A 27,878-nucleotide genomic window follows, 5' to 3' on the forward strand; every position below is an offset into this window, starting at 1 on the left:
CCGTTGCTGAATGGAAGCAATCCCCGCAGCAATGTGCCAACATCTAGTAAAAAGCCTTCCCAGAAGTGGAGGTTGTTGTGGAGGCTGTTACAGCAGAAAAAGGGGGACCAACTCCATACTAATGCCCATAATTTTGGAATGAGACGTTCGATGAGCTGGTGTCCACTTACTTTTGGTCATGTAGTGTATGTCAGTTAACACATTTCCATCCACAATGTTTATGCTGGTAAAGTCAACCTCTTTTTCAGAATAATGTCTCAGGATTTATGCACAAAAAAAATATCTATTATAACCAAATTGTGTAGTATTTTATGTAAAAGCACAAGTTACAAGTTTTTATCTTCAACTATGTTGCAAATATTATCAAGTGAAATGGTTTAAAATAAAGCTTTGTGAGATGTAGCAACTGCAAAAAATGAGGGGTGATGTGGGGGGAATAACTGTTTTATACTGTATCAATAAAGTAATTCTAATGCATGGAGATATAGAATGTATTCAGGGTGTATTTTCCATACTGTTTTGGGTACGACAGAACAGATAAACTATATAGATAAACTGAACTAGTCACATTCTCTGTTTACTTTATTTATTTGTTGTTTGGAACCAAAGAAAGATGGCTTTGCTTGAGGCGGGACAGACTTGTAAAATAAAGAGAATGATCAAACGTCATCATAGAGCTCTTATTGTCATTAAGTAATAACAGTGCTAATTTGCAGAAGGATTGCAGAATTCTGATCGGAATTATTGTGTCAAAGATATAAAAAAAATCATCACAATAATAATAATGAATACCACAAAGTAAAGAAAGTACAAATCTGCTTTACAACACACTATGTGACAAACAAATTAGATAAGACATGAACAACGCTTCTCCATTTTGTTCCCAGGTTCAGAAAGAAATAAACCCCCCATGAGGCGTTCAAGAGAACTGACGACAGTAAGTGTTACTAACCGGATGTCCGTATTGGCATGTCTCAATGTTGGGTAACACATCTTGAACGCTCTGCCCATAGGTCTCGTGACTTAACCATGTCAGAACAATTACATAAAATATGTTATTAACAGTCATGACAGCTGACATAAGCTTGACACTGTCATGGCACAAATATTTGCTTCAGTCAGCTTATTGGCTTAGCATACCGCTAGCCAACTAATTTACATAAATACCAATTTGTGTCATGACAGTGTAAAGGGTTGTCAGTATTTTGACATCAGTTTTCATGACCGAAAATTACATGTGTTATGTTATGACAGCGTTATGTCACCCTTATGACAGAGAAGTCAATTAAAGTGTTACCGAACATGTATCCAACTTGCCTGTGTAAACCATTGTTGTAATAGTGAGCATGTACATACCGTAGTGTATTTACACATATGGCTGACAGCATAATAGTCATGCAGGGTATTTATTTACATAATGTATACTGGTATCCTTTTACCCATCCATATGCAGCGTATTAATATTGTATTAACAGTCATTGTTATCTAGTGTTGCCATTAGTGAGCTTACATTACATTACATGAGTTGATAAATGATATTTGAATAGCACAAACAACTGGTAAAACAACTTCATTGTTGTGCCACTCAAATGCCTCATCTGATACAACCCTATAGGATTAGGCATCGATTTCACACTTTACAACCTTTGAAGAAGACATTTTGTGGGAAGCGGTCTCAGGTAAAGTGATCTTTTGAAACAGCCACAGTGATCAGTGTTCGCTGATCTTTCAGCACTGTTTACATACACACACACACACACACACATTGTCTCAACGAGATACATTTTGGCCTGCTGTGCGAGTGTTACAGTTGAGTCTTGTATGCCAGATTGATCCAAAAATGTATTCTAACCTATTGGTTCCCATTTAAGGATAAGTTAACACTTCCCCTTAGCAAAACAGAGAAATCGTCCAAAAATACTAGTAATTAAATCATTGGCAACGGCATAAATAGAACATTCTGTGTTACCCCGGCATATTTCCTCAAGAGCAAAACACAATGCAATCAGTGCTTATAATGCATAAAAACTAAAAAATCAGGCCACTTCTTGCACAAACAGAACCTTGTGTTCGAGGCTCGACAAACCTCTGAGAGTATCCATCTTCTCTCTTTATATAAAATCAAAGAAATATTTATTTCTCATCATCATCAAAAGCCACGGAGTCACAGCACACATCACTATTGAACTATATGTGGGAACAGAATATGTGAGATGAAGATGACTGGCTTCAATTGGATGTGTATCAGGCCTGACGTTTGTTGAACACTGGTCAGTGTTGACAACCACTGGATCAGGAAGAGAGAAGAGATCCCTCATTTCCTCCAGATCCAGGGTCAGAAATAGAGATAAGAAAAGAAAAAGCACAAAACACACCCCTTTCCCTGACACTTCGACTGGCAGCGGACACAGTGGAGAAGAACTATAATGGACAGATCTAGAACAGGAGCAGGTACAAGTTAGCCTGGTATCTAATCTGAATGCGTTGCGTTTCACAGGAAAACTGGTGAGCGCAGCATTCAATCTGGTTTAACCAGGCTAGCTATGAGTATGATATAGGGTGACATACAGAAGGAGAGCCCCAGAAAAGCAATGCCAACAATTAATGGTGTAGAGATGGAAATAGCAACATTGAATCTAGATGATACAGTACAGTAACTAACACATTGCACCTGTTGTGAGGGAATTGTTTGACTATGAACAGTAGAGTAAGAGCTGGGAGACCGACAGCTGCTGATAATACAAAGATATTTTTACATTGTCCACTGGGCAGTGTTCTGACCCTGCAAGTAGCTACCAGCAGTCCTGGGTGGCGAGATGTGACTGGGGCTCCCCCTGGAGGCCGGGGGGTCGACTAACGGGGACGTCATTTGAGATGATTCAGGGATGGGCGGAGACGATGGGGGTTCTTGATGTGATGGTGAAGGTTGGTGATGGTGTCTACGGGGGAGGGGGGAAGACGTTTGAAGAGGGGGCGAATGACGTGAGGAGGGGGGCAACAACATGGCTGCCACTGTGTCCCGCGGTGACGATGGGTCAGGGAAGGATCGCGATTCATTTGGCCTTGATCTCGGTGTAGTCGCTGCCGTCATCCCCCCTCCCTGAGGCTCCCCCATCCCTGGAGCGCCCCCCCAGAAACTGCAGGGCGGCGTAGTTCAGCTCTTGCCTCTCCAGGTCTGCCAAAGAGCCCACAGGTTGATAATCCCCGTCTTCTCCCTGTTGAAGGTACGGAAAGAGAGAAGGCCCATTCAGAATCACAGGTTATATCAGCACAGTTCCACCAATGCAATTGACACCTCAGAACATTCAGAGTATAAAGGGATAACATGACAGACATTGAGAGAGGAGAAAGGAGGGTTAGTAGTTATTGGTGAGCAGAGGCGTAAAACAAGGAGATTGAGGCGGTTTAGCATATCCTGTTATTATCGAGGCAGCCGTGCAACAGTAGTCGTGGAAATCAAAGGCAATACAGCACATGGAAGCTGATCTCAGACAGCAGACGACTGTGGGCCAGATCTGGTTGTTTTGTGACACATACAATGTGGCTCAGTTCTGGCACCACAATGAGTCATATGGCCCAGATCTGGTCCGAATGTAGGAGATGCGAACTGGGGAGGGTTGGCACTTTGCTTATGGGCCATCTCTGGTTTGAGTTATGTGGCTCTAACAACTTCCCAGAGTTACTTTTGGTCTGAATGTGGGCCACATTGCCAGGCAAGGTCTGGACATTTCATGCTACAGATCCACTTCAGGACCGTAACACCAAGTGGTTAACTGGGTAAAATGGTAAATCGTTATATTGTAGATTAGGGCTGAATTTGGGCCATCGTATAATTTTGCTGTCTGGGATGTGTGAGGGATGCTGTCTACCACTGAGACTTGGAGTTGGGATTGGGGCTGGGTTGTTTAGGAACCTTACCGTGCTCTCCTCTAGAATGGAGTTAAACTTTGAGCCCAGAAGCTCTGTCTTAAGCTGTGCAAGAGTAAGGGAAGAGAAAACAGAGACAGAAGAACGCAGAGAAGCGATGAAGCAGAAAACAGTGGTTTGGAAAGGCTATGGTCGCAGCTACACCAGTGGAACTGTGATAGATAGCTATAGTGGTACTGGGATTCTCAGGCCAGGCCAGTAGTTGGCTGGGGAAGTTTACATTTTCTCTTTAACATAAGAGGTCATATAGGTTTTTTATTATTTATGAGTATCTCCACGGAATGAACCTTACTTTACATCAAAAATAGGACATGAATTGAACGGGTATAGTATAGTTTCAGTATCAGCAACAGGTAAGCTATCATTCTCCCGTTTAAGACAGATCTGAGAATGGTCATTATCATCATTATTGTCATCATCATCAACATGTCTCACCACTTTCTTCCTCAAACATTGTTTGTCCTTCTTGACTGTGCTGTAGTACAACGCTGGGTTCTCCAGTTTAGAGACCAGGTCCTGCCCAGGGTTGCCATTCTCTCTGGGGGGTGGAGTCACAAGATCAGACTCGGTCTCATGGCCACTAACTAACTCAGGGCGACACTCCAAGCCTGGGCATCCATTTTAAAACAAGGGCCTGTTTCCCAACGTAGTTAATAATCTACAGGCCTATGGTTCATGGTTGTGGTCGACGTTCATGGTTGTGGTTATTGTTTCATGGGTTTAGTTGCGGTTGAGCCGACACCCTCTCTGGGAGCGACTTTCAGTAAAAGCTTTTGTCGGAATGTGATGTATTGGTATAATGCTGAAGCACCTTAGTTAAGTAGGCTACCGTGGCTGTATTTTTAGCATAGCAGGTCAAGGGTACAAAGCAGTATCAAAGCAGGGTATTGAGCCTGCAAACTATAGGCTACGGTTAGTCTGGCTTGCTAACCCCACTCCACCAGGCAGCCATTTTGGATCTCCATCTCAGAGGATTTCAGGAATAGGACTAGGCATGGCAAATTAATTGAACTCGCTCTGGCGCTAGCATAACTTATGACTATGATTCTCAAGTCCGTTCATCGATCAATCATTCACTCATGAATACACAGAGGTGTTTTAGAATGGATGGCTAGGCTGAAGTGTTTCCTTATCGTCAATTCAAACAGGATATGACCTGTACCTGTAACTCGCATTGACCCCTGTCACAGTTAGTGAAGGGTGGATACTCACTTCTTGTTGTTATGGCCCACATATCTCACTGCTGCGATGATGAAGGCGATGACAGCCACTCCACCGATGGTGCCAACGATCACTGCCATCATGTACTTCTCTAACATCGGACAAGAACATCGAAGACAATGTAGAAACATAAAATACTGTTTAGCTAGGTCATGGTACTATAACGTATTTACATTCAAGATAATGCCATATCAAGCCAATGGGGTAGCCAGTTAATGCTCTTACTTATACAGTCAATCTAGATATCATATAAAGGTACTACACTTCTGATTTCAGTTCAATCTCTCATGTATGCTTGGCTATACAACGTATAGCATTTTAATTGTATGCATTTTTTTTTGTGTTTAACGATAAACCTGAACTTGTGTACTCACTCTCCTGCTGTAACTCCAGATGAAAGCTCTTCGACCCGTACATGTTGCTAATGCTGCAGTGCACATTGACAGCACCGTTGCCCAAGCGCTCACCCTTCTCCTGTAGTTTTATCATGCCCGTGGACGTATGGCCGTCCGTGTGCGTGTAGTAGTTGTAGCGGCCGTCCGTGTCGTTGATGGTGATGTTCTTGTCGGGGAGGTAGAACTCGATGACGGGCTCAGGGTTACCCGTAGCCATGCAAACACACTGGACTCCCTCCCTCACCACCGTGCACTTGGAGTCTTCCAGAAGGACAGGGGCGTCTGAAGAGAGGGTGGAGGTAGGGGTATGACTGACATGTAGAGTGTGATGGCATGGTGTAGCGTGGTGTAATGTAGGTGGTACAATACGATATGATACCATATGTTATGATACCACATGACATGATGACCCACTCACATTCCACAGTGATGTTGAGGGAGCTGCTGGCTCGTCCGTGTTCATTCTCTGCCAGGCAGCGGTACTGTCCGTCTCCCTGAGGGGTGAGCTCCAGAAGCTCCAGCACAGACACCTCTTCGGCCGTGATGGTGCCCACCAGCTCCCCGTCCTTCAGCCAGGTGAGGGTGGGTGCGGGATTGCCTTGGGTGCTACATTGCAGGGAGATGGAGGAACCTTCCAAAATGGTCAGGGAGCCGTTTACCACTGGCTCACTGGGAGGGTCTGCAGGGAAGATAGAGAGGGGATGAAAGGTAGAGTTATATGAGGAGAAAGAAAGGAGTTAACATGTTTTACTGTGTATAAACAAGAGCAAGAAGCTACGGGCCAGGTTTATCACATGACTAATACGTCGTTATATATATTGCGCGTCACTACTTCACAGGAGAGGCATTTGACTGCAAACATTTAATTTTTTTCATCAAAATAAGTTTTGGGGCAGAAATGCCTTCTGGATCATGTGAACTTTCATGTGCCTTAATAACAAAAGTGTATGCCATCTGTAAATATGAATACAATTGTTAAATTACGAGCCTAGTAGGTTTAGCCACAGAAAAAGTCAGGAACCTTCCCACTAGCCATGATTGGCTAAGATAATGGACGGGCTGGACAGGCTGAGATAATGGATGGGCTGGACATGCCGAGAGATGAGTTCGGATTGGTCTGCCATGTAGCATGCTTCTGTCTATAATGAGCTGCTCAGTATGTCTAGGTAATCCTTTCTTACGCAGATTTTTTTGGGAAAGATAGTTTTCAACTTTCTGGAGGGCCGAGTTTTGAAATCAGTGAATTCCCGGTGGAAGCAGAGTATGATAGCTAAGGAGATGGAGAAAATTCAAGCGTTTGATAGCAAATGCGGAGGGAGTCGAAAAGAAAACACAGAAGTCTGTTGTGTAAAACACCTGTCTCTGGATTACATCTTCAAAACTAAGGGCAACCATGTCATCCGTGACAGAAAGGGAGAAGCGTTCTTCCATGTACTGTATACATGTAAGAGAGTATAGCTAGCTACATTTTCAGATATTATACATTTCTAATTTTGTCAGAAAGTCGTTTTCATTGCAAGTTAAAGCGTACTGTTAGCTGTGTAGTAATATTATTCGTATCTCAGAGCAATTTGCTAGTTTAGCTACCTGTAGATTCATGCAGGGTACTAATGCTACGAGTTGGGATAATGTTTCATTGTTTAGCTAGCTAGCTAGTTATCTACATGTCTAAACAAAAGACTCCACTATGCAAGTAACCATTTCACTGTACAGTTTACACCTTCTGTATCCTGTGCATGTGACAAATAAACATTGATTTGATTTGATATAGTGTGTGTTTACCAGAGACTGTAATGTGAAGAACAGCATGAACTGCACCAAAGTCAGATATAACGTTAGTCCAACAAGACAGTGTCCAAGTTCTAAAATTCTCTGGTAGAATGCCCTGCTTTTATTTTGTCACACTCACAATCGTAAGCTATTTTCTGTAATTAGCTTGCCGTTAACTTGTAAATAATGATCGTGTTGTGAGTTTATTTTCCTGGAATAATTCATTGATAACTGTTTACAGACATGTTGATAGACCAGCCTTTAGTCTTGAAATCTTGTTTAGTACATGACCATACTCACTGTTTAGCACAATGCCTCACATGTGAATCCTTAAAGAGATGGGTGGGGCTATGTCTTAAGAGGGTGTGAACAATGCTTAATGGGTGTAGACAAAGAAGAGCTCTCCAGTAGGTCTATCAAAACATTTTAGTGTCATTTTCTTAAAAGTGGGGTTACAAGTTTATCAACTTTCAAAGCAGAATTACTTTCCCATTGTTCCTCAACTGCAGTGTGTGATATACTATTTTCTAGCTCTGAGTCTTTACTTTTATCCAATGTAAAAAACACAATTTCAAATTTTACTAAATAAGACCGAACCAAGTCGGTCGGTCACATATGTCACTGCAAATGACATAAACTAAAATGTCAGCTTGGTTGACATACTGTATAACTACAGTGGTTAAATGTAACTATTTTTGATTATTCCAGAAACACCATGTTGCACAATAACACTTACACAAGACGGCCAGGTACATGGATGTGTTCATGACGCCGTAGCCATTATCCCCCACGCAGGTGTAGATGCCCTCCTGAGAGGGGGTTAAGTCCTCCAGGGAGAGCGAAGCGTTGGAAGCCGTGTCCCACAGCAGCTCCTGGTCCCCAAACAGCCAGGAGATCCTGGGAGGAGGGTTACTGTCCACCTCGCAGTGCAGTGTTACCGAGCTGCCCTCCATCACCTCCATGGACCCGTTCACCCACACCGAGCGAGGGGCATCTAGGGTGAGAGGAAGGGGAAGGTGGGGTTAGACTTGTAAAAGTGACAAGTGTATAACCTGGTTAAACCCGACCCAACACTGCACTCATCATTGTTTCAAAGAAAAACAAAAGGTGAAACATAGAAAAACAGATTTGAATGTCAGGCGAACATACCCAATGCGTACCATGTCACAATCATGCAATATATTTCTAAATCAAGTTACTATCCTTCTACTTTAGATGTAGAATAATGGATGACTGTAGATATTGACAATGGTTCTACAATGTGTATATCAGAAATATGTGTAACACTGCTAATTTACATTTGGCTTAGTCGGCAAGATTCGTTTTTCTATATTAATATAATCCCCCACATTACATAATGTGTCCCCTGTTGTGTCCCAATGACACACTTCTTACAGAATTTGAGGATTCAAAGCTACAGGTTCGGTGACAACAGTCAGTTGGTCACTTACACTTGACATCCAGAGAGATGAGTCTCTCGTAGACCAGGGTGGTGTTGGGGTAGTAGACCCTGCAGCCCAGCAGCTGACCGTTGTGTATGGGCCTGGGGGTGAAGATGAGCGTGCTGGACAGGACGGCTGTGTTGCTCTCTTCCACGTAGTCTGAGGTATACTCAGTTTCAGGCAGGTAATCTGTGTACATCCATTGGATCTCTGGGCGATTCTCTGGACAGTTGTCTGGAGCATAGCACGTCAACTCCAGATTCTCGTCAGCGACTATCTCCTCCGGGATGTCAATGTTGGGCTGGTCTGGGGGACAGAGAGGACATAAGCGAACGAGTGAAGATTCACCAGTTCACAATATTTACCAATTCTCATTAAAACGATAATAATTATAATCCCAGCTAGGGCAATCCTAGCCTGGTCCCAGACATATTTGGGCTTGCCAACTCCTACTGTCATTGTCATGCCTTGTCATGCCAAACAGTGTCCACAGTCGTTTGGCAAGACAGCACAAACAGATATGGTACCAGGCAAGGGCAATCCAGCCCATAAATGTGACACATTCAACTGTAAACAATTGTAAACATAACCTCTCAGGGTCTCTCAGCAGGCTTACCCAGCACCTTGAGCTCAGAGAAATCTGGGTAGGTGTAGATGTTGGCACCGCCCAGGTCGGCACGGAAGTAGTACCTCCCTGAGTGCTCTGTACCTATATTACTGATAAGCAGGGTGCAGTTTCTCTGTTGCAGGTCCCCAATGAGCTTGGTACGCCCTTTGTAACTTTCATGTACGATTTCTGTGCGCGTCTTGATCACCACAGGAGGGAAGAGCTGGGGGTAGGGCTGACCAAAGTACCAGATGCCGTGGGTGCCGCGGTTCGTCTGGATACCGGATGGGTACATGAATGTGCAGGGGATGACCACGCAGGAGTTGGTCATGGCCGAGATGTCCCTGGGTATCCATACGTTCCACTGGCCACTGACATCTGAGGGATGGAAGGAGGGATATGGGTCGAAGATTGGAAATGGGAATATTGAGAGCGAAACTGTATACTGTATCAATGAACAATCAATCTATAATACATCTACAGTTTCAAATGGAATCACTGAGAAAAGATGAACAGATAGAGAGAACAGAGGACGATATCATGATGTTCTCCCTGGTTGAGATGGTAAGAGCAGAGACCCTATGTGGAGGAACCATATGGCACCACTGGTACCACTGTTTAAGTGAGGGACAAGGTTGAGTCAAGCCAGCCATCAGAAAGCACTGGAACAGTAGGCTGATTCCCTGCTGCCATGTGTGACAGTTGGAACCTGTGTCTACTCTGTACCCTTTTGTTTTAGTGTTGTTTGCTGTAAGTTTGACACACTTTAAAAGGCAACTGGGTCAATGCAGTAAAACCACCAAATCAGTTTTACAGTGCATTTGCATACATTTGAAGTCGGAAGTTTACATACACTTATGTTGGAGTCATTAAAACTAGTTTTTTAACCACCACAAATTTCTTGTTAACAAACAATAGTTTTGGCAAGTCGGTTAGGACATTTACTGTGTTCATGACACAAGTAATTTTTCCAACAATTGTATACAGACAGATTATTTCACTTATAATTCACTGTATCACAATTCCAGTGGGTCAGAAGTTTACATACACTAAGTTGACTGTGCCTTTAAACAGCTTGGAAAATTCCAGAAAAGGATGTCATGGCTTTAGAAGCTTCTGATAGGCTAACTGACATCATTTGAGTCAATTGGAGGCGTACCTGTGGATGTATTTCAAGGCCTACCTTCAAACTCAGTGCCTCTTTGCTTGACATCATGGGAAAATCAAAGACATCAGCCAATACCTCAGAAAAAAAATTGTAGACCTCCACAAGTCTGGTTCATACTTGGGAGCAATTTCCAAATGCCTGAAGGAACCACGTTCATGTGTACAAACAATAGTACGCGAGTATAAACACCATGGGACCAGGCAGTCGTCACACAGCTCAGAAAGGAGACGTGTTCTGTCTCCTAGAGATGAACGTACTTTGGTGCGAAAACTGCAAATCAATCCCAGAACAACAGCAAAGGACCTTGTGAAGATGCTGGAGGAAACAGGTACAAAAGTATCTATATCCACAGTAAAACAAGTTCTATATTGTCATAACCTGAAAGGCAGCTCAGCAAGGAAGAAGCCACTGCTCCAAAACCACCATAAAAAAGCCAGACTACGGTTTGCAACTGCACATGGGGATAAAGATCGTACTTTTTGGAGAAATGTCCTCTGGTCTGATGAATCAAAAATAGAACTGTTTGGCCATAATGACCATCGTTATGTTTGGAAGAAAAAGCGGGAGGCTTGCAAGCTGAAGAACACCCTCCCAACTGTGAAACACGGGGGTGGCAGCATCATGTTGTGGGGTGCTTTCCTGCAGGAGGGACTGGTGCACTTTACAAAATAGATGGCACCATAGAAAATGATGTGGATATATTGAAGCAACATCTCAAGACATCAGTCAGGAAGTTAAAGCTTGGTCGCAAATGGGTCTTCCAAATGGACAATGACCCCAAGCATACTTCCAAAGTTGTGGCAAAATGGCTTAAGGACAACAAAGTCAAGGTATTGGAGTGGCCATCACAAAGCCCTGACCTCAATCCTGTAGAAATGTGTGGGCAGAACTGAAAAAGTGTGTGCGAACAATGAGGCCTACAACCTGATTCAGTTGCACCAGCTCTGTCAGGAGGAATGGGCCAAAATTCACCCAACTTATTGTGGGAAGCTTGTGGAAGGCTACCCGAAATGTTTGAACCAAGTTAAACAATTTAAAGGCAATGCTACCAAATACTAATTGGGTGTATGTAAACTTCTGACCCAGTGGAAATGTGATGAAAGAAATAAAAGCTGAAATAAATAATTCTCTACTATTTTTCTGACATTTCACATTCTTAAAATAAAGTCAACCTCCGACTTCAACTGTATCTAGATGACTTCATTTCTAGTATTACATCTGTAGTCTTAAAACTAATTTCCCCAGTCTGAGTTATTGTGGTGTAATTGAGTAGTTGTTCACACTGAATAGGGAATAAGAAACATAAGAGTTTTACCTTTGATGATTAGCAACACTGGTAGAAGCAGCTCCAAACACCACATGGTGTCTATTTAACCCTGAACCGGAGACCTCTGCAACAGACATCAGACTTCAATTACGCAGCCACAACTTCACATTCTGTTCTGGACCAATGGAGCCCAATGCTATGTGATATATATTGAATATGCCAATATAGTGACATATAACTAATGTCAGTAGTGGTGACATATAACTGCAATGGTTAAATTATATATATATTTTTTATATATATTCTAATGAACCTATGTTGCTTTTATCTCAGGTAACAACGACAAAAGTCAATATGATTGTGTGTAAAAATAGACATTACTGACTATTACCTTGAATTGCTCAATGGGCGAAAAGTAGCCAAGACAGAAAATGTCTGATTCCTCAGCTTGGTGGTCGCAGTAGTAGTAGTAGTAATGTTCACTAGAGGGCGCCCAATCACACCCAGGCACCTCAACAGCCCTCTCCCTTATCTTCTCTGTAAAAAAAATAAAAATACACAACAATTGACATCAGCATCAGGCGATGACATCAGCCCTGCTGCCTGAGACGGACTCTTCAGGTTCTTCACAGGCAGTAGCACATAGACATGGTGACGCACACTCTCTCTTTCTCCCTCGCGCTCTCTCTCATGCGGCACCTGTTCGGGCGACGTAGTGTGCGTGCTAGTAAAGTCACTCATTAGGCTATTCATACGTAAGTCCCAGGTCTTCGACATACAGTCACTGTTGGGCCCTGTTCAGAACCATGACTCACTACCCTAGTCCCTAGGCCCCTATCCACTACATTACATCATGGCGTCAACCATAATAATTTGGTCCGTTGGTTGTTTGGACCATTTAGTCTGTATCTACCAGTCTGTGTCTCCCCCTGTATGTCATCCATGATGCTATGGAGGCAAAGACTTGTCTTTAGCCTCCCTCCGAGCAGCCGGCGGCTGCAGATGGTGGGCCTAAGAGTGGATTGTGTTGGAGAGCTCCATGATTAACACATCACTACGTCCCCAGACAGTCTATAGGCTGATAAGCTGTGTTCCTACGGAAAAGAAGGGCAAATTCTGTTGGTTTTATGCAGTTTGGCAACAACAGGGAGAGGTTATTCTGGGCTGAGGCACACGAACATCCAGTTCTCAAACAAGCGATTGTACGCACACAAAGAGCACGCTCGTGCGTATTTCCAAACTGTGTCATAACACTTATACACACACACACATTTGAAAACCAAAGTAAAATGTACGGTCCCCATACAGATCACTTATAAAGTTGACTTGAACCCCTTTAAACCAAACCATGAGGCTCTAGGTTATGGCAATCATAGCCAATGCCCTTAAAATATTTCTAAAACATTGCGTCAAGCTGTACCATCTGCATTAGACAAAACCCCAAGAGAGGGACTGTGTCTGAGCTGAGAGTCAACACATCAGCCATGTCAGGAGGAACAGAATAGCCCGGAGAGCAGGGCACTGACACCACCAGCAACAACAACGAGAGCCATTGATTGGCAGACAAACGGCCAGCACAGAGACCAGCCATAGACCACTTGCCTCATACCAGCTTCAGCACCAGGCTCCGGCTCCCTCTCGGTTCCTTCCCTCGGTTCTGTCGGTTCTACGTTCTCCCCGAGCGTGTGGTTCCCTTGTGGGTCTCCACAGGTTGAAAAATCCTGTCTCTCGGGTTCTATGGATTCTAGGACAGGGGACGAGGAGAGAAAGAGGGACAGAGGCAGAGAGAGAGAGAGAAAGAGAGAGAGGGAAAGAGGGGAAGAGAGACTGTGTGAGCTGCAGGCTGTTGTGAATGTGTGTGGTGGGTAGTTTTGAATATGAATTCAAACATTTCTTTGCCTTTTCCTAGGCCCACTCCACGCATTCCTCTCCTCTATCGCCCTCTCTGCTATTGCCTGTCTCTCTGTCTCAGACCATGGACCAGGCTTTTGACTCTCACAACCAGGTCAAATTAACCCTGCTAGCATTAGATAACTTCCCTGCTAGGACCTACTGTATCCACAAAGAGCCAGTGACCTCAGGGTGAATGTAAGTTGAGTCATAATATCACTATGACTAGTGAGTATGACTAGATAAGTATGGCTGGGTTTATACCCATATAGATGAGAATATTCTCAATTTCCAAACAGTTCCATTGGAATCATACATCCCCACAGTTAGAGGCTTTAGTTATTGTACGGTGCCCACGTTGACTACCGTTTGCAACCAAAATGAGGAAATATTTAAAAAACTAAGCCAAAAGATGCAAACCTGGGATTCTGATCTAGAAACGAACAACAATGGTTCTTATTTTATTACAAAAAAAACAAGAATTTTGGTGTTGTAAAATGTTTTGAGCATTCCCTTGGACTCACCACACACACACACACACACACACACACACACACACACACACACACACACACACACACACACACACACACACACACACACACACACACACACACACACACACACACACACCAAATATTTTCCTGCATAAGGTATGTTTGTGGATGTGGGATGACAACATGGTCCAGCAAGCAACTAGAAGGACCCCCTACTTTACATATCAACGCAACAAAGAATACTTCTATTTCATGGTGGAACGGTTATTACAGTTTAAGTGGCGTGAGTCACTGTCTCCATAAGCCATTAAGCCATAGGCCAAATGATGACATCCACCAAGCCAAGGATGTTTTCAAGGGAATCCCTACACAAACACACTTGAGGATGGGCTGAGTAGGCCTGGGTGGGGGAAGGTTGGTAGAGTCAGAGTGAATACCTCATTCACAGACTGGAGCCTGTACAGACGAATGTGCAGCATGCCACAGCCCCCTACACACGAGGCACACGGCGTGCCAACACACTTCGCACTGTGGCCCTTACGGCGACACAACAGCTATGTGACCTTCCTCCCCGCCTCCTCCTCTCTCCTTCCCCCATCCCCTCATCCTCCTCCACTCGCTTTCGTTCCATTGGGACAAAGCAGTGTTTCCCTGCGCCATGGTCATTGTGTGTGTGTGTGTGTGTGTGTGTGTGTGTGTGTGTGTGTGTGTGTGTGTGTGTGTGTGTGTGTGTGTGTGTGTGTGTGTGTGTGCCTGTGTGTGTGTATGTACGTGTCCACTTGGGGGAGGTTTCCTCCTAAGTCATGTCAAACATGTACAGAGCTGAGAGTGTACAGTCGTGGCCAAAAGTTTTGAGAATGACACAAATATTAATTTCCACGAAGTTTGCTGCTTCAGTGTCTTTAGATATTTTTGTCAGATGTTACTATGGAATACTGAAGTATATTTACAAGCATTTCATAAGTGTCAAAGGCTTTTATTGACAATTACATGAAGTTGATGCAAAGAGTCAATATTTGCAGTGTTGACCCTTCTTTTTCAAGACCTCTGCAATTCGCCCCGGCATGCTGTCAATTAACTTCTGGGCCACATCCTGACTGATGGCAGCCCATTCTTGCATAATCATTGCTTGGAGTTTGTCAGAATTTGTGGGTTTTTGTTTGTCCACACGCCTCTTGAGGATTGACCAGAAGTTCTCAATGGGATTAAGGTCTGGGGAGTTTCCTGGCCATGGACCCAAAATATCGATGTTTTGTTCCCTGAGCCATTTAGTTATCACTTTTGTCTTATGGCAAGGTGCTCCATCATGCTGGAAAAAGCATTGTTCGTCACCAAACTGTTCCTGGATGGTTGGGAGAAGTTGCTCACGGAGGATTTGTTGGTAACATTCTTTATTCATGGCTGTGTTCTTAGGCAAAATTGTGAGTGAGCCCACTCCCTTGGCTGAGAAGCAACCCCACACATGAATGGTGTCAGGATGCTTTACTGTTGGCATGACACAGGACTGATGGTAGCGCTCACCTTGTCTTCTCCGGACAAGCTTTTTTCCGGATGCCCCAAACAATCGGAAAGGGGATTCATCAGAGAAAATGACTTTACCCCAGTCCTCAGCAGTCCAATCCCTGTACCTTTTGCAGAATATCAGTCTGTCCCTGATGTTTTTCCTGGAGAGAAGTGGCTTCTTTGCTGCCCTTCTTGACACCAGGCCATCCTCCAAAAGTCTTCGCCACACTGTGCGTGCAGATGCACTCACACCTGCCTGCTGCCATTCCTGAGCAAGCTCTGTACTGGTGGTGCCCCGATCCCGCAGCTGAATCAACTTTAGAAGACGGTCCTGGCGCTTGCTGGACTTTCTTGGGCGCCCTGAAGCCTTCTTCACAACAATTGAACCGCTCTCCTTGAAGTTCTTGATGATCCGATAAATGGTTGATTTAGGTGCAATCTTACTGGCAGCAATATCCTTGCCTGTGAAGCCCTTTCTGTGCATTGCAATGATGACGGCATGTGTTTCCTTGCAGGTAACCATGGTTGACAGAGGAATAACAATGATTCTAAGCACCACCCTCCTTTTGAAGCTTCCAGTCTGTTATTCGAACTCAATCAGCATGACAGAGTGATCTCCAGCCTTGTCCTCGTCAACACTCACACCTGTGTTAACAAGAGAATCACTGACATGATGTCAGCTGGTCCTTTGGTAGCAGGGCTGAAATGCATTGGAAATGTTTTTTGGGGATTCAATTAATTTGCATGGCAAAGAGGGACTTTGCAATTAATTGCAATTCATCTGATCACTCTTCATAACATTCTGGAGTATATACAAATTGCCATTATACAAAATGAGGTAGCAGACTTTGTGAAAATGTATATTTGTGTCATTCTCAAAACATTTGGCCACGACTGTATGCATGCTCATCTGCTAATCTGTCCACTATCGCATTGTCATTGTTAGCAATGTTGGCACAGCAACATTTCCAAACTGCTATACTTTAGTTAATGGTATTGAGAGAAAAATAACACCTCCTTGATGAAATATTTTTATAAAGTTGTTTCTTACTCATGATTGTTGGTTTCTGTGTGTTAAACAGTAATAACAACATTACACTGCTACAGGTCACAGTTCTGTTTTGTGATAAATACCGTAGGTGAAATGTACACACTAAGGTCATCCACACTAAATGACCTTAGTGTGGACCTTCACTCTTGAAACGTTCACATTGTAAAAATGACTGCAACACAAATTCCCCTTTAGGAGTCTATGGGAGAATTTCAATTGGTTTTGCTCGCCTCCTGCATCCTCTCCTCTGTCCAGGAAATCTGGAAACAAATGCGCTTGTATGAAATGAGACTCCCCTTCTCCACTTGCGCGTCATCAGGCAAATGACGTTTCTAGGGGTGGAATCCCCAAATAAATGTGTAAAGTGATAAAAACCAAATGTAGCTAGTTGTGCAAGACATTTTAAAGGTAAAAGGATAAGTAGTGTATCGTTTTTAAATGTGTGCATACTTTTCTCCTTCGAGAAAACAACAGCTGATTCAAAGGGGGTGTGGCGGACGTTAAAACCCTTACGTGCTAGCCGCCGTTGGGATGCTCTTGTGCGTCCTCTTTGATTAAATAATCGAGGAGGACACTTCTTCATTCGCCAACTAACGAATTGACGCTCTCCTCCACCACTTATCGGTTTCCGGGTCACGGAGGAGAGGAGGACAGAGGAGTCGAGGAGAGGGCGTACTTTTCATAAATTGAGAATCTCCCTAGGCGTACACCCCACCACTCCTCCTGTTCTTCATAGTGTTTCACATAGCCTGTGGGAGGTGCATTATCCCAGCGCCAACACATTAGTTAATAGGCAGAATAATCACAGGCATCCTTATCCCTATTATTTCATTCTAACAATTATTCTTCAAAGAGAAAATCATAGTATACACTGCATATGGCCTAGTGTAGGCTATTTCCATGACGTCTAGTGCAACAATGAGACTATCGACACAGAATCAGTAAGGCCGAAACAGGCCATGACACCTTGCCATATTATCATGACTCATATTCCATATTCCAAATGATCAACCAATAACAAATGGCCCCACTGTCCTCAAGAGAAGGAGCCAGCTCAGCCAAGATAATTTGTATTCTTAATATCATATACTGTATGTATGTGAAGCTCGCTGGAGGCTCATATGAATAAAGGAAACACTGTACGCGGAACACTGCCCATTGTGAGGCAGAAACTGGAGGAATTTTCCGGAACAGGCCAGCTCACAGCTTGCGTTGCTGTTCGCCTGTGACGCGCACTGGTCCACAAGCTCTGGCCCCCACTAAAATACTCCAAGGAGCAGATGGTCTTAAAGCACACCCGCTCCCCCCTCCCATACACACAGCACTCGTAGCTGCCTGTGAGAAGCCCACCCCTCCACCATCACTCCACATGACACAGTCTGTGTGAGGTAGAGTACTGCTTATAAGGCCACAATTACAAACTGTAAAATGATGACAAAATGTAGGTGTGACATGTACAGTGCCTGTACAGTATCTATGTGTGCATGTACAGTACCAGTCAAAAGTTTGGACACACCTACTCATTCAAGGTTTTTTCTTAATTTTTACTATTTTCTACATTGTAAAATAATAGTGAAGACATCAAAAATATGAAATAACACATATGGAATCATGTAGTAACCAAAAAAGTGTTAAACAAATCAAAATCTATTTTATATTTGAGAATCTTCAAAGTAGCAACCCTTTGCCTTGATGACAGCTTTGCACATTCTTGGTATTCTCTCAACCAGCTTCATGAGGTAGTCTCCTGGAATGCATTTCAATTAACAGGTGTGCCTTGTTAAAAGTTCATTTGTGGAACTTCTTTCCTACTTAATGCGTTGTGTTGTGTTGTGACAAGGTAGGGGTGGTATATAGTAGATAGCCCTATTTGGTAAAAGACCAAGTCCATATTATGGCAAGAACAGCTCAAATAAGCAAAGAGAAACAACAGTCCATCATTACTTTAAAACATGAAGGTCAGTCAATCCGGAACATTTCAAGAACTTTGAACGTTTCTTCAAGTGCGGTCGCAAAAACCATCAAATGCTATGATGAAACTGGCTCTCATGAGGACTGCCGCAGGAAAGGAAGACCCAGAGTTACCTCTGCTGCAGAGGATAAGTTCATTAGAGTTACCAGCTTCAGAAATTGCAGCCCAAATAAATGCTTCACAGAGTTCAAGTAACAGACACATCTCAACTTCAACTGTTCAGAGGAGACTGTGTAAATCAGGCCTTCATGGTTTGAATTGATGCAAAGAAACCACTATTAAAGGACACCAACAAGAAGAAGAGACTTGTTTGGGACAAGAAACACGAGCAACGGACATTAGAACAGTGGAAATCTGTTGAATCTGATGAGTCCAAATTTGAGATTTTTGGTTCCAACCACTGTCTTTTTGTGAGATGCAGAGTAGGTGAACAGATGATCTCCGCATGTGTGGTTTCCCCCGTGAAGCATGGAGGAGGAGGTGTGATGGTGCTTTGCTGGTGACACAGTAGGTGATTTATTCAGAATTCAAGGCACACTTAACCAGCATGGCTACGGCGTCATTCTGCAGCAATACTCCATCCCATCTCGTTTGCTCTTAGTGGGACTATCATTTGTTTTTCAACAGGACAATGACCCAAAACACACCTCCAGGCTGTGTAAGGGCTATTTGACCAAGGAGAGTGATGGAGTGCTGCATCAGATGACCTGGCCTCCACAATCATCTGACCTCAACCCACTTGAGATCGTTTGGGATGAGTTGGACAGCAGAGTGAAGGAAAAGCAGCCAACAAGTGCTCAGCATATGTGGGAACTCCTTCAAGACTGTTGAAAAAACATTCCTCATGAAGCTGGTTGAGAGAATGCCAAGATTGTGCAAAGCTGTCATCAAGGCAAAGGGTGGCTACTTTGAAGAATCTCAAATATAAAATAGATTTTGATTTGTTGACGCTTTTTTGGTTACTACAATATTTCCATATGTTATTTCATAGTGTTGATGTCTTCACTTTTATTCAACAATGTAGAAAATAGTAAAAATAGAGAAAACCCCTTGAGTAGGTGTGTCCAAACTTTTGACTGGTACTATATGTGTGTGTACGGCCCAGTACATCACTGGGGCCAAGTTTCCCAGGACCTCTATACCAGGCAGTGTCAGAGGAAGGCCCTAAAAACTGTCAAAGACTCCAACCATCCTACTCATAGACTGTTCTCTCTGCTCCCGCATTGCAAGCGGTACCGGAGCGCCAAGTCTAGGTCCAAGAGGCTTCTAAACAGCTTCTACCCCCAAGCCATAAGACTCCTGACTCCTAACCCCCCCCCTCACCCACCCACTCTTTTTACGCCGCTGCTACTCTCTGTTATTATCGAAGCATGGTCCCATTAATAACTCTACCTACATGTATATATTACCTCAATTACCTCGACTAACCGGTGCCCCCGCACATTGACTCTGTACCGGTACCCCCTGCATATAGCCTCATTACTGTTATTTTACTGCTGCTCTTAATTATTTGTTACTATTATTTCTTATTTTTTTTAGGTATTGTTCTTAAAACTGCATTGTTGGTTAAGGGCTTGTAAGTAAGCATTTCACTGTAAGTTCTACTACACCTGTTGTATTCGGCGCATGTGACAAATAACATTTGATTTGATTTGCATGCGGGGTTGTATTTTCTGAGAGCATTTGTGTGTGTGTGTGTGTGTGTGTGTGTGTGTGCACCTGCACGCATTCAAGAGTGCATTTCTGTGTGTGTTTACTAATGTGTGTATCCTCTACCTGGCAGCCGTGTGTCTCTGGACCAGTATCCAGTAAAGTGCTGCCAAATGCAGTCCCAGCACAGTGGGCAGATGGTGAGCCACAGGCCTCCTCGCTCATTAGAGTGCTCTCTCTTCCGCTCTGCCCAGTAGGGGGCGACAAACAGAGCAGTCACCTGCATAGCCCCACAGGCATGAGGCCAAGACCTACTGCAGAAAGATACGTATCGCCATTTTCAATTCTCCCCCAAACCTTCCCAATGTCCGAATCCCTTGCCTTCGCATAACCTTCCCACACTGGTATTATTTCCTTTTGTACAACATATAGACTGAAGGAGTGTGTCGGTTAATACCATGTTCCTCACTCCTATAAAGTCTTTTTTCGCATCAGAGGTCACGCAGGAGAAGAGCCAAAGAAAGGACACATGGACATTATTGCACAATAAGCTCAAAACAGTCCGCCCGAATTTAGATTTGGAATCTTCATCTGCTGTTGTATCTGCTTTCAGAATTCTAAGTTATTGTGGTGAGACACTGGCAAAAGCTCTGGTAAAAGCAGGAACTGTTCATTTCTGTGTGGTACTCGGAGGAAAATCTGTCCTGTGATTATTGCATGGCTTTCACTAGCCCCAACTCACGCAAATACAAACACACACACGCACGCACGCACGCACGCACGCACGCACACACACACACACACACACACAAATGCAGATTCACACAAACTCACACAATACTCAATCAGTAGATCACTCACTTGCTCATTTGCCACTTCACTTACCCACTCACCTTAGAATACATGTTGAAAGACGTATTTTCTATTTTTGTTTACTGCATATGAAAATCAAGAAGAGAAGCATTCTCGTTTCCCTCAATGCCTTACCAATTTCAAGTCATGCCGCCGAGTATTAAATGAAAAACAACTGAAATCCAGTACATTTGCTGTATCACTGTATTGATGAGGACACATTGAACCGTCATACAGACACTGCTCCTCATACCTTCAATATTACTGTAGAAAAGCAAGAGTCGTTCAAGTGTAACAACTCATCCAAAGTCAGCACCTAGACCGGTGGTTCCCAAACTTTTATGAACAGCGGCACACCTTCATGGGATAAACATTTCTACAGAACACCTAACATTTCCCTACTCATTTATTTAGTGGTAATGACCTCCATCTAATCTGATCCCTACTACAAATCTTCTATTTTCTGTGACAAATGTTTTTTATAGATTAAATAAGGTTTATTTGAACTATTTTAATAGTTGGCATAGTTCCTTACTCATTATGATTCACTTGAGTGTAGGCTACCCCTTCAAGAGCGTCCAAGAATCCACGGCAGAAGTTCTTTTAAATATGCTCAGGTAAAATAGGTCTTTAGTTGTGAACGGTTTGAGCTAGAGAGGACCGGTTTTCTGCATTGTAAAGGTTCAACCACGGACACAAAGCCATGGTCGGTTTGTTTCTATGGTAGAGGCTGTGGTACAGCTTAGCCTAATCAGACTTGCCTGTGCTAATGGTTCTTGCAGGCAAAGTAAAATTATACAAATTACTTTTCTCTTGATGAGAGGCCTGAACACATTGGACTTGAAAAACAACGATAGAGGTGTAACCATGTGCCAATGCCAATATTGTATTAATGTATTGTCAATGTATTAGCTGAGCTCCCAAGTCAAAATTCCATGTGCATTCCACAGGTCAGGTCACCGTCACAAAAATTCAGCACACCGGTTGAAAACCACTGACCTAGACATCTCTAACAAAAGGTATGACACACAGAGAGGCCAAGAAACACTGAGCAACCAAGTCAATAGCTTCCATTAATCCGAGTAAATAATCTTGGCCATGAAACCAACTAACCTCCATGGACCAACTGACTTCAACTATCTCCATGGACCAATTAACTCCAAATAACTCCATGAAAATGATATTGTCCAGAGCTTTTACTCACCTGTGCAGTCAGGTGAGTGTCACAGGCGTTTCTCTCCCTCTCTTGGGCTTCTAGCCTTAGTGCCAACAAGCCTGTCCCCAACAACAAGCACATGTACTACTATACTCTAACCATCACGCCACCGCTCACGCTGCCATCAAGAGACCTCTCGCCCCTCTCTGTACCATGCCCCATCAAGAGGGGAGGAATAAACTGCCCTCCCTCCTTCTCTCCCATATGGAAATCAGTCTCCTCAGTGTACCAGCATTGTTCCGTGCCTTCGCCTCGAGGCCCAGCCATTCATAAATGCACACCCCGCACCGCCCTGGCAACAATGACCTCCACTGTTCCCACTCATCCCAACACATGTGGGTGAGGCTTTGAGCTCCAAGACCCTTTCCATCCAATACGGCCATTAGTTTAACATTGGATGGGTCTGAGCATATTCGTTTGTTTTGGATTGATGGAGTGCAATGTCCTTGTTTGAGGTCACTACTACGCCAAAGGGGGTGGAAGAACGGACGCTGGAGAAGGGGGACAAACAGGGTTAAGATAGAGATGGGAATTAAAATAGCAATGTCATTGTGTGGAAATGGTTGTTGTTTTGTGGTAGAAGACCTCTCAGAGGCTAATATAGTATATGCCACTCATGTCCATATGTAATCTATAGACCTTTTTGAACTATAGCTATGGTACTTGTAGCTGCCACCTAACCTGACCAATACAGGGCTTGACCAATACATTTTCCACCACAATCTTCTAAACGGCTGGATATTGAGAATAATGAAAGTCACTAAACTTCTCCTGTGGCTGAACCATACTGAACAGGTTTTGAGGGCACAGTGAGGAGCATGTGACCTCAAACTGCATCACTTCCTTTGTGACCAGATCATAAACCATAAACGCATTGTCAAAAATTCCCTTACAGTTCTCAAGAGGCCCTATTCTTCCCTCCAGCCCTATTTTCTATGACCTTGTCCAAGATTGAAGGCTGACAACTCAAATGTACTATAAGGAAGGTCAGGCAATATATTTACTGAACAAAATATAAACACAACATGTAAAGTTGGTCCCATGTTTCATGAGCTAAAATAAAAGATTTGCCAAGACATTCCATCCACCTGACAGGTGTACCATATCATGAAGCTGATTAAACAGCATGATAATTACACAGGTGCACCTTGTGCTGGCGACAATACAACTTTTGAGAGAGCATGCAATTGGCATGCTGACTGCAGGAATGTCCACTAGAGCTGTTGCCAGATAATTGAATGTTAATTTCTCTACCATAAGCCACCTCCAACATCGTTTTAGAGAATTTGGCAGTATGTCCAACCGGTCTCACAACGACAACGTGAAACCTCGCAGGATTGTCTGAGACCAGCCATCTGGACAACTGACCAGCCACCCGGACAACTGATGAAACTCAAGACTATTTATGTCTGTAATAAAGCCCTTTTGGGGGGAAAACATAGGTCCTGGCTCCCCAGTGGGTGGGCCTATGCCCTCCCAGGCCCACCCATGGCTGCGCCCCTGCCTAGTCATGTGAAATTCATAGATTAGGGCCTCATTTATTTATTTAAATTGACTTATTTCCTTATATGAACTGTAACTCAGTAAAATTGTTGAAATTGTTGCGTTTATATTGTTGTGCAGTATATTTACAAACATTTATTTCACGATAAAAACAGTTATAACAATAACGATGTGACGGATGATATGACCACTTAAATGAAGAAATTGGACAAATCTATTGGGGCAAGTTCAGGTGGCACATCTGAAAATGTTTGTTTCCATTTTGAGCCCTCTGAACATGACCCATTAACTACAGTGACTGTAACTGCAGTATGAGAACATTCACAAGTGTTTTGAGGGCCAGAGGAAAGGTCTAAATATGGTTAAATGCTGAAAACCAATCATATGCACATGGCATATATCCACATCTCTATAATAATACTGCAATATTAATTATGATATTGCGATATACACTGAGTGTATACAATATTAGGCACACCTTCCTAATATTGAGTTGCACACAGTTTTGCCTTCAGAACAGCCTCAATTCGTCAGAGAATGGACTTTACGAGGTGTCGAAAGCATTCCACAGGGATGCTGGCCTATATTGACTCCAATGCTTCCCACAGTTGTGTCAAGCTGGCTGGATGTCCTTTGGGTGGTGGACAATTCTTGATATACACAAACTGTTGAGGTTGAAAAACACAGCAGCGTTGCAGTTCTTGACACAAACCACAGCGCCTGGCACTTACTGCCACACCCCGTTCAAAGGCACTTACATTTTTTGTTTTGCCCATTCACCCTCTGAATGGCACACATACACAAACATGTCTCAATGTGACAAGGCTTAAAAATCCTTCTTTAACCTGTCTCCTCCCCTTCATCTACACCGATTTAAGTGGATTTAACATATGACATCAATAAGGGATCATAGCTTTCACCTGTATTCACCTGGTCAGTCTATGTCATAGAAAGAGCAGGTGTTCCTAATGCTTTTCAGACTCAGTATACTCTCTATATTGCTCAGGCCTTAGAAAATAGAGCATGAAAACACAATGGTGAGGGGAGCTGCTCCCTGCGCCCCTTGACTGAACCTCTCTCCACCCAAGACTCCTCCACCCCCCCACCCCTTCAACCCACCCTGCTACCACCCCCTCCTGTCCTGACACAGTAGCTATTGTCTCCCAGGTCCTGCTGGGAGAAAAGAACAGCACAGCTCGAGCCTGACACCGCACAACACTGGGAAGTCGATGTGCACAGATAATTGTCTTTTAATCACAACAATCCTCTTTTCTCTCTGCTCTCGCTCCTCTCTCTCTCTCTCTCTCTCTTGTTGGATTTTTCTCTCTTCTGGTGGCATTAGCTAATTCGACCCATCGCCCTTCTTGTTCTACGATTTCTCACATTAGTCTTCCATTGTTTGGTCATGGCAGCATTCAAGTGAATCATATTTCTTCTTTTGCTTCTTCTAGTTCACCATCATCACCCACTACCATCACCAAACACACAAAGACACACTTACCCACTTACTCTCTCTCTCTCTCACACACACACACACACACACACACACACACACACACACACACACACACACACACACACACACACACACACACACACACACACACACACACACACACACACACATTTACTCACTCTCTCTCTCACACACACACACACACACTCACTCTCTGTCTCTCTCTCTCTCTCTCTCACACACACACACACACATTTACTCACTCTCTCTCTCTCACACACACACACACTATCCCCCTATTTGTAGTGTATGATTTTGGGGGGTTTGGGCTCTTGCTGGACAGAGATGGCCAGGCCAGGGAGAGAGGGTGAGAGAGCAGAGCACACACTGAGAAAGGATCCACACCTACCCATCCACCTTTGGTGGACAGGAGAGATGCATGGTTGTCATTTGTGACCTCCCAAGTGGAGCAGCAGTCTAGCGGTGCTAGAGGCGTCACTAAAGACGTGGGTTGGATGCCGGGCTGTCTCACAACCGACCGTGATCGGAAGTCCCATAGGGCAGCGGACAATTGGCCCAGCGTCGTCCGGGTTAAGGGAGGGTTTGGCCGGGGGGGCTTTACAATTAAGCTGTCATTGTAAATAAGAATTGCCTACTTAAATAAAGGTTAAATTATTTTATTTTTAAATGAGTTATTGGTACGCATAGACACAGGGTGTCAGTAGAGAGACATCAATCAATCAATCAATCAATCAAATGTATTTATAAAGCCCTTTTTACATCAGCCGATGTCACAAAGTGCTATACAGAAACCCAGCCTAAAACCCCAAACAGCAGATGTAGAAGCACGGTGGCTAGGGAAAACTCCCTAGAAAGGCAGGAACTTAGGAAGAGAGGAACCAGGCTCTGAGGGGTGGCCAGTCCTCTTCTGGCTGTGTCGGGTGGAGTCAAATACTTAAGCTCTGAGGGTACTACTATCACTGATGCATTTTTTTTTTTTTAAGAACCGTAAACTTATTATTTTCTCTCTCATTGATTAACATTTCTCATCATCTTCTGACACTACTAGCTTGCTACCTTGGTACATTCCAGACCTGGGTTCAAATACTATTTGAAATCAAATACTTTATCTGGTGCTTTATTGAAGTTGCCTGGCTTAATGGATCAATAGAATAATCAAAACAATGCAAACCCCATCTGGCACTTTATGCAGGCTAGAGCAAACACTCAAAGTATTTGAAAGATTTCAAAATAGTATTTGAACCCAGGTCTGGAACCTTCCGCTACATTCTGCTATCGTTGAAGTCTCATGACATTACGATGACATAGAAATGAACATGTTGTCATTACGTCCATCTGTTCCAGCCATTGTTGGGTCCAAAGGAATCAGGTCACTAGATTATTGGATGTGTCTGTTGTACACTGTCACTACTGGCTTGTGTCCCTGTGGAATGGAGGATTTACTCCCCAAGGCATATTTGCTCCCCAATCTGTGCCCCACTTTGCCTCATACCCAATTCTGGCTCTATCTTGGGAATTAAGTAAACTATACTGATATATAATGCCAAGATCAACTGAATTGTATTTGTTTAAACTGATTGTCCCAATGGACCCTTCTCCCGAGGCACCTCATCTTATTATCTAAAAGCTCAAATGGGATCACCCTCTCGAATAAGAACAGAATAAGAGAACAAAACTTTGTTGGGATATGAAACAGCACACATGCCCATCTAGCTATCCTAGATGTTCTGTTACACTCATGCATATAGATCCAAGACAACATACTGTACACCCCTTAGCATTAATGAATTGGTGTGAGTCATGATGTTGTTTTCAGCCTTAAAAAAAGACCACGGATGAGGAGAGAAACTCTGTTGCTATATCAAGGCTTCTAAAGCCTTGCGGGTACCAAACCTCCACAGCTTTCACATGAAAACAACTCTTATGTTCTAAAAGGTCACCGACTCACTCTCACAATGCCACACTCATCCTGTCACCAAAGCCTGAACGTGACTGCCAACAACCATCTGCTAAAACACTTGAGACACGAGGCTGAACTCACAAACCATACCTAACCAATGAATTGTAATGGTACCCTGATACAGATCATGCAATACAGTGTGAGGTATTAAAGGCAAACACAATGGGATACAATGGGAAGCATTTCAGCAGACTATCAAATAAAGTAGGACTACGCAAGAATACCAATATTGCTCTCAATAGGTATTACAGCCCTGAAAAGACTGATGCAATTAACAATAGTAATCAAAATCAATAAAAGTCAATTAACATAATTGCAATAAAATCGAGATTAGTAATCTAAAGCTAAAAGCAAACATAAGAACACAAGTCTCATACATTTAGGATAGCTCTTACCTCATCAGTTGATATGCACCCAGTGAAGTACTCTAATGCCCAGCAGACAGGAACCAGCAAGTCCTCCTCTCCTATGGCATCTGCCTTCTCTCCTACTCCCTCCCTCCCTCTTTCT

General features: G+C 43.5%; 1 protein-coding gene across 8 annotated transcripts; it reads right to left on the reverse strand.

The window, feature by feature from the left end:
- Positions 1 to 569: 569 nt before the first annotated feature.
- Positions 570 to 27,850, reverse strand: LOC106605238 (myelin-associated glycoprotein). 8 transcript variants are annotated; one of them, XM_014200666.2, is made up of 13 exons: positions 27,764 to 27,850; positions 13,407 to 13,541; positions 12,189 to 12,334; positions 11,846 to 11,921; positions 9,372 to 9,740; positions 8,765 to 9,061; positions 8,050 to 8,307; positions 5,962 to 6,222; positions 5,523 to 5,825; positions 5,140 to 5,239; positions 4,363 to 4,465; positions 3,919 to 3,972; positions 570 to 3,215 (listed from the first exon to the last, which is right to left on the reverse strand). In XM_014200666.2, exons 4-13 carry the CDS (start codon positions 11,889 to 11,891, stop codon positions 3,054 to 3,056), a joined length of 1,953 nt encoding a protein of 650 aa, XP_014056141.1. In that variant the 5' UTR covers positions 11,892 to 11,921; positions 12,189 to 12,334; positions 13,407 to 13,541; positions 27,764 to 27,850; the 3' UTR covers positions 570 to 3,053. The 8 variants fall into 8 exon arrangements, with proteins under 8 accessions (XP_014056141.1, XP_045574351.1, XP_014056140.1 ...); XM_045718395.1 differs by having other exon boundaries at positions 13,400 to 13,541; XM_014200665.2 differs by lacking the exon at positions 27,764 to 27,850 and adding an exon at positions 22,417 to 22,700.
- Between the last annotated feature and the right edge of the window lie 28 nt (positions 27,851 to 27,878).

The sequence above is a fragment of the Salmo salar genome, chromosome ssa05 (assembly GCF_905237065.1).
Source record: "Salmo salar chromosome ssa05, Ssal_v3.1, whole genome shotgun sequence".
NCBI lineage: Eukaryota > Metazoa > Chordata > Actinopteri > Salmoniformes > Salmonidae > Salmo > Salmo salar.